At 36.5% G+C, this 7,687-nt stretch overlaps 1 protein-coding gene across 2 annotated transcripts; it reads left to right on the top strand.

Moving 5' to 3' along the window:
- The first annotated feature begins 2,219 nt into the window (after positions 1-2,219).
- LOC145595752 (putative disease resistance protein RGA1) lies at positions 2,220-7,687 on the top strand. 2 transcript variants are annotated; one of them, XR_014103005.1, is made up of 3 exons: positions 2,220-5,506; positions 6,114-6,229; positions 6,956-7,687. XR_014103005.1 is itself a non-coding variant. In XM_081652173.1 (2 exons), the coding sequence occupies exons 1-2, from the start codon at positions 2,220-2,222 to the stop codon at positions 6,118-6,120; spliced, it is 3,294 nt and encodes a 1,097-aa protein (XP_081508299.1). In that variant the 3' UTR covers positions 6,121-7,687. The 2 variants fall into 2 exon arrangements, 1 of the variants encoding a protein (XP_081508299.1); XM_081652173.1 differs by having other exon boundaries at positions 6,114-7,687.

Raw genomic sequence — 7,687 nt, forward strand, 5'->3', positions numbered from 1 at the left:
AATACATTTTTTTTCCAAAGCTAATCATAATTAGTTTTTTTTTTTTTTTAATTATATAACACGCATTAATGTCAAAAGTGAGATAAATTTCTAAATTAGGATTATTTTGTATAATAAATAAAAGGGAAGTCACCATGTGTGCGTAGCAAAAGTTAGAGGTCACCATAATGAATTTTTCAATTTTTTATGTCTCACAAATACTTTCCTTTAGTACAATTAAAAATTAACGAGGGTCGAGGGTAGTATAATAAAATAAGGCTAGAATAAACATTTGCCAAGTTGGCTTGAGTCAAACCAGGCTAAACAAACCTCTAGCGAGTATAAACCAGGCAACCCTGATTCAACATATTTAGAGTTTTTAGACCCCAAGCCACCAAGAGACACAAAATTTTCAGGTTCACAAAACATTTTTAAGAAAACTTGAAATCCGAACCTAATAAATGCTCAAACAACATCAACACCCCAATTTCAGCTTTTTTGAGAAATTTACGGCAACATTGTTAACTGGGTATATGAAATTTGTGCAATTCTGGTTAATTCTCGGAGAATTGAAGTCAGTGTTGGTGGTATGACCTGTGCTGCTTGTGTCGAGTCAGCTATTCTTGCCGTTAATGCCGTCTTCAATGCTTCCGTTGCTTTGTTGCAGAATAAAGCCGATGTTGTTTTTAATCAAGGTTTGTCTTTTTAATTATTTTGATTGATATCGGATTTGATTCAGCTGTTTTATTGGATTTTGGATAATGGGTTTAATTGAAATTTTCTTACAATTATGAACAAAACTGCTTTGTATTTAACTTGTTGATTTAGGGATAAATCAAAGTTTGGTGGTTAGGTTACTGTAGGATTGCATCATTCCATCATGTATCAGAATTTGGTGTTGGTGCCGAAATTTGGAGTGAATTTCAACTGCATTTCATGAGTATTTGGATTGGGAAGGAACAGTCAACAGTGAATTTCGCTATTTCTTCACAAGCCAAACTAGTTTCTTCTTTAAAAAGGGAAAAAAAAAAAGTAATAAAATTAAACTTATGTATTGTTAGGAATAGAAGTATAAATAATTATTGTTTTCCATTTTAGTCAGAGGCATAGAGAAAAGGGAGTGAAACACCAACACATAAATCAAAGAAGAGAAAAATGGCGGAGGGAGTTGTTTTGAACTTAGCTGGAACAATAAGCCTGGTGGGGTGCATGAGCCGATTTGAAGAATCTGGAGAACACCATCAATTACCAGATAAGTCGCTTAATTATTTTAGAGCAATGAACAATTGTCATTTCACAACATTTTTCAGATAAGTCATATTTCTTACAACATTAAATAATAGTCACGGCTTGGAAAACCAAACACTCATACTATTAGAGTAATGGGCACGGGTGTCAATTCGGATGGTCGGATCGGGTCTGATATGGTCGGGTTGGATAAGTCATACAGTACTAAATTATAATGTTCACGCTAGTCCAAATCTGAATCAAATATTGTGTGTTTTTGTCTTTTGACACCTCTAGTAATGGGGCACTACTTTTGAACTCTTTTGTTTGCACAGTACAATGAACTTGGATGAACCATTTTGTGTTTGTCCCATAAATCTATAATATTTTGTAGGAAAAATTGTTAAAAATAATACAAACTTTGAGCAATCCGCCAAAACAAATCAAATTTTTAATTATTTTTAAATAATACAAATTTTGAAGGGTATCCGCTTTAAACAAGTTAAAACCGATTACTTACCTCATGAACAAATTATATAGAACACGTGACATTGTATTATTTTTTTTAAACTATTAAACAAATTTATAGGATAAATAAAAAAAATTAACTGACTAAAGAAGTCATAGGTAAAATAAGTTATTTAAAGCAGATATCTTCAAAGTTTGTATTATTTTTTGTATTATTTTTGACAATTTTTCCTTAATTTATATTGATCAAATTTTGTTCTTTTTACGCAAATGTTTTGTTAGTTTGTTAGATGAATATTGTATTTTTTTATATCCAAGCACATGGTAAATGTCTGGCACTTCACAATTACCGTTGTGAAGACCAAACAACTAATTTCTGATTTGTTTATGATTAAAATTTCGATTAAAAAAAAAACCACTACAGGAGTGCACTTCACATGGTAATTCATCTGATATTTGATACAAAAAAGCCGAGTCCATAACTCATCCATCATTCACAAAAAAAAAAAAACCCTCATAAAGAGGAGAGCTCAGAGTAACCAAAAATGGCAGAGGGAATTATTTCTAACTTAGCTGCAAAAGCCTTGGAAGCTTTGGGTAAAGCAGCCTTTATAGAGGCTGAATCCTGGTGGGGTGCACGAGATGATATGAAGAAGCTTGAGAACACTATCAGGATGATCCAAGCTCGAGTTCGTGATGCTGAGAGGCACCAGGAACAGGATGGCAGTGACGCCGTCAAGGAGTGGCTTCGGAGGCTCAAGATGGTGCTTTACCAAGTTGATGACCTGTTTGATCTTGTCCTCACTGTCGACCGCCAAAAACAGCGGATTGAAGTTAACAAGCAGGTTTGTGTTTCTTTCTCCAGATCTGGCACTCTTTGTTTTAACTGGAAAATATATCGAGAAATCAAGTCTATTCGACAGCAACTTAATGAAATCAATTCAGATGTTGCTGGCTTGAACTTGCCTGCCTATGATCGTAGAGATGAATCACAACCATTAGTGGGTCGTTTCTTTAGGAATAGGGAAACAGGGTCTTTTGTGAAAGTAGAAGATGTCATTGGTAGGGAAATTGATAAAAACAAGATTATTGGGATGCTCCTTGATCCCAGTTATGATGATGGGAATAAGATTACTGTGATTCCAATTGTGGGATTTGGGGGTCTCGGAAAAACCACTCTTGCTCAACTGGTTTTTAATGATGAGGGGGTTCAGAACCATTTTGATCTTACTAAATGGATTTGTGTACCTGAGGTAGGTGACCAAAACACAGTAATCAGGAGAGTTTACCAATGCTTCACCGGTGATAAGGATTCCGACAGACTCTTAGTTAGTCAGATTGAATCACGCATCCAAGAATCAATTAAGGATAAGAAGTATCTTCTTGTCTTGGATGACATATGGGATGAGAGTCGGGATAGTTGGTTGGATCTTCTAAGTTTGCTTGAATGTGGCGCAAGTGGGAGTAAAGTTATTGTAACAACACGCTCTGCTAATGTTGCAAAAGCTGTTGGGACAACGGAAGCCCACAATCTAGGACTTCTAACTAAAGAAGAGTCTTGGAGTCTTTTCAAAAAATTTGCATTCCAATTGAGGCAAGAAGAGAGTAATCCTGTGTTGACTCAACTTGGGAAGGAGATCGTAGAAAGCTGTGGAAATGTTCCCCTTGCTATCAGGGTTGTTGGAAGCCTTCTCTACTCTGAAAATAGTGAGAAACATTGGCAACATATTAGAAATGCGCGATTCTCAAAGACAAAGAGGAACGAAGACAATAACATAATGCAAGTGTTGAAGTTGAGTTATGATTACTTGCCGCCGGCATTAAAGCAATGCTTTACTTACTGTTCACTGTTCAAAAAGGATTACATATACAGGAAAGATGAATTAATTAAATTGTGGATGGCGCAAGGATATTTTGATCCATCAAGCACAGATACCGGAGAAGAATATTTTCTGGAATTGTTAGGGAGGAATTTATTTCAAGATCCAAATGAAGATGATGAAGGGAACGTCATATGCTGCAAAATGCACGATTTAGTGCATGATTTGGCTCAAGATATAGCTGGTGAAGAGATGAAACAGGTTGAGCCTTTAGACCTAATATCTTCAACTGATGGACTTATGCATGTGAGCTGTAAAGTTTATAAAAGGCCAGAAGATAATGGATGGGATGTTCCAGTTACATTGCTTGCTGCTAGGAAGATGCGGTCATTGATACTGTCTCGTTTTGAGTATAATTGCACTATAAAAGCATCATCTCTTGAATTGGTGATTTTAAAATTTCAGTCTCTGTGTGTCTTGGACTTAGAGCATATGACTATCTCCGTGGTCCCAAATTCTGTAGGGAAGTTGAGACATCTAAGGTACCTTAATCTTGCAAGGAATCAACGTATTAGATTTCTTCCTGATGACATAACAAGATTACAGAACCTGCAAACACTGAAGCTTGTTGGCTGTTCTTCTCTTACAGAGTTGCCAAGAGATTTTTGTAAATTGGACAACCTGAGGCACTTGGAAATTGATGAGAGTGGTTTGAGTGATTTGCCATTAGGATTTGAGAAAATGACATCTTTGAAAATGTTGGATCTGTTTGTGGTTGGGAAAAGCTGTGGTATAGATTCATTGCCACCCTTGAATTTTTGTGGCAATCAGCTTATTAGATTTAGCAAGTGGCGAAGTGATGCTGTTGTGGAAGCACAGAGGGCAAATTTGAAGGATAATCAGCGATTGACTAGTCTTCGCTTACTATTTTGGGGCATGGAAGGTACTCAAGATTTAAGTGAAGTGGATAGAATGTTAATGTTCTTGCAACTGCCTCCAAATCTTAAAGATATTGGAGTTCGTGATTACGAAGGAGTTGAGATGCCACGTAGATGGTTGGATGGGTTATCTAAGCTTGTTTCCATTCGTATTGATGATTGCAGTAATTGCAGAGTTCTTCCTCATTTGAGTCGGCTGCCTTATCTCAATAAACTTCATTTATCTTCGCTTGATGACTTGGAGTATGTAGAAGATGAAGACAACATCTGGGTAAGTGGAGGTGGAAAGTGTGGTTCTGGAGCCCAAAATGGTTACTTCCCGTCCTTAATGACCTTGTCAATCTTGTTTTTATGGTCTCTAAAGGAGTGGACAAGACCATCAACGAATGATGATGTTACGAATGATGATGTTGAGCCAAGGCAATTGTTGTTTCCCTGTCTTCGGCGAATGACATTATTTAAGTGCCCCAAGTTGACATCAATGCCTCTAGCACCAAAGTTGGATTATTTGGAGGTGACAAAAATCAATGGGAAGATGTTAGAATCGAATCTGATGTCAATTGATGATGAAAAAGCATCTTCATCTTTATCTTCAAGAACTCTCTTCACCTCTTTAAAAAAATTGAGTATATATAATATTGAAGATGGACCAGCTTATCTGGCAATCAGTGGTAGGCTTTCTAATCTACAAATATTAACGATATGCGGATGCAAGGCACTGACAAGTCTGACTATAGAATCATCAAATTCCATTCAGTATCTCAAGATTGCTGATTGCAAAAGCTTGGAAAATATAACATTGGGGAATCTCTCTGTCCTCGAAAGACTTCATTTCTCAAGTCTTGAGAAGTTGGCAGTCTTGACACAACTCCCAGAAGAGATGGGCAACCTCTCCTTGCTTCGTCAGCTTGACATTCTTGGTTGTCCAGAATTGGCATCACTTCCACAGTCATTACTAGGCCTTACCTCTTTACAGGAACTTAATATCTGTGGTTGCCCACATTTGAAAGAAAGATATAAGAAGCCGAATGGTCAAGATTGGCACCTTTTCCAACATATCCCCGAAGTTAACATGTGATTTTCTCAACTCTGTCTTTGTATTCTTTTTATTAAATGATGACATTTGTTATCAGGGGAAGTAAATTGACTAAAGTCTAATAAAAAGATTATCCGAGGCCGGAGGGAGTATCTTTTATCTCTATTAGTACATTCTTATTATTTAAAAGGGGGTGAAATATGTAAATCACCCCTTAGAATGAAATAGAATAAGGCAAAAGGGATACTCATACATCGTATAGGGTGGATTATTAGTCAGCTCACGTGTTGGACATTTTGCTCTTAAAAGGGTGTTTTTGTTATTAAAAGAAAAAAGGGAAAATTTACATAAGTACTTCTCCAGAAGCTGGTTGATGCACAATTTGTTTCATAGACAATAGTTATACTATTTGTACAAATGTCAGACTTGCTTATAGGTTATGCAGTTCAACTGTTTCCCATGTTTATTGTTTTAGTGAGTGTGTTTCCTAAAGTAATCATTTAGGAATTCATCAGATTATGTGATGTATGGACTTAAATGGAGCTGCATGAAAATACATGTTACAAATCTAGCTTGCTGTTACTTAAGGCATTGGGTTATTGGTTAAGGATCAACGATTTTAATTTTATCTTCACTATTGGACAGCCATTAGCTTCTTGACTTAACCAAATCAAGTCAGCCTCCATTATCTGGTCTGTTGAATTACCACAATTGATGAATACTGTTACAACAATTCCATGCTGCTGTAAGCTTCTCATCAGGTACTTCCAAGCAGGAATTATCGTTATCATTACCATTACCCTATGTAGCTATGTTGCATTATTTCTCTACTCATGTTGTTGAGTGGCTTTTTGTGCATATTTGTTTCCTGAATTTAATCATAAACTGCTGTTCTTTATCAGAGGAAAACTAATTCATGCTATCATCTCACTCAGGTGATCCTGCAAGCTTTAGGTATCTGAAATTTCAGACCTGAATAGCCCACTACCTTTTATGAACTGGATTCCATTGATTAAGATTTCTGAGTTTCTAGTTTAAATTGTACAATAGGTTGCTATTTACTAAGTCGTTTATCTGAGTGAGAAATTAAGAGCTATTGTTGGAAAAAAATAAAAAATCTGATTAGTGAAGTCAGTAAATTGAATCTGTAATTACCTTAGCTTATTTTCTGTATATATACCCTTGTGCCACTCTAAGTCAGATTCTGTGCATGTAGGGTTGTATATCTTGTGTTCTGTTCTCATGACATTGTACATACTACCTCCGTTACATATTATTTGCAACGATTTGACATAAAGTAGAGAGGGAAAATGTCTAGTCGTTGCAAATATTATGTAACGGAGGTAGTATAAAAAATATCAACTACCCTACTGATAGTATGATTTTGAATTTGTTGTCTATTTATGAAGCATGCATACAGCTTCGGAGCTCCTTAATAAGTGCTATGCACATCTGACCTCTCTTCCTCCTTGATACATCATATGCAGTATTTTGTTACTGCTCAATGCTTTCAGAGGATGTGAATATTGAATGGGATAAATGTAATCACACCGAGGGAAGGAAGCTTTTACCAGACTTTGCTAGGAATTAAGGAAGGAGGTTTGCTTAAGAAATGTAGTGAAGGAATGCTATACTCAAGTGAAGACGTTGACTATTTCGATCCTCCTTAGTGGGGCCAGGCTATGTGCATCGTTGATGCAACCAGACAAACATCAAGTACCAAACAAGTGAAATGAAATTGCAAAGGGATGCTTTTTTGGTGAGGCCTTTTAATCGTTTCCTGACTTTGCCACTTTGGTGTATGTGTGAGTTGAATCGAGGCCCTTGTTTTACATTGGTCATCGTAGGTAGTTTAATTGGATTGGCCTGAGCATATGATTGGTGGAGTTTCAACCCTTCCTCGAAGGTAGGGAAAGCTTACACTATGATGCTAATCACAGGTTAGTGTTGAGATTGTCGTGGTGTATTTGGGCTTATACCTGGTCTGCTTATTAGGGGCACATGGAGCTTCGATTCAGATGGCATGATCGTGGATGTGAGCTCCAGCTTGTCAGGAAACACAAATGGACATGATCTTTGTTTTCTGGCGACATCAGTCACCTCTGTAATCTTTTTGTTGATCTCTTATGTAGGTATTTGCTGTATGTAAACATTTGTGAAACTTGTTAGAATATTGCTACCTTTGAGCTATTATAATGAAAGAAGAGATTGATGGACTC

The sequence above is a fragment of the Chenopodium album genome, chromosome 19 (genome assembly GCF_948465745.1).
Source record: "Chenopodium album chromosome 19, dcCheAlbu1.1, whole genome shotgun sequence".
Lineage (NCBI taxonomy): Eukaryota > Viridiplantae > Streptophyta > Magnoliopsida > Caryophyllales > Amaranthaceae > Chenopodium > Chenopodium album.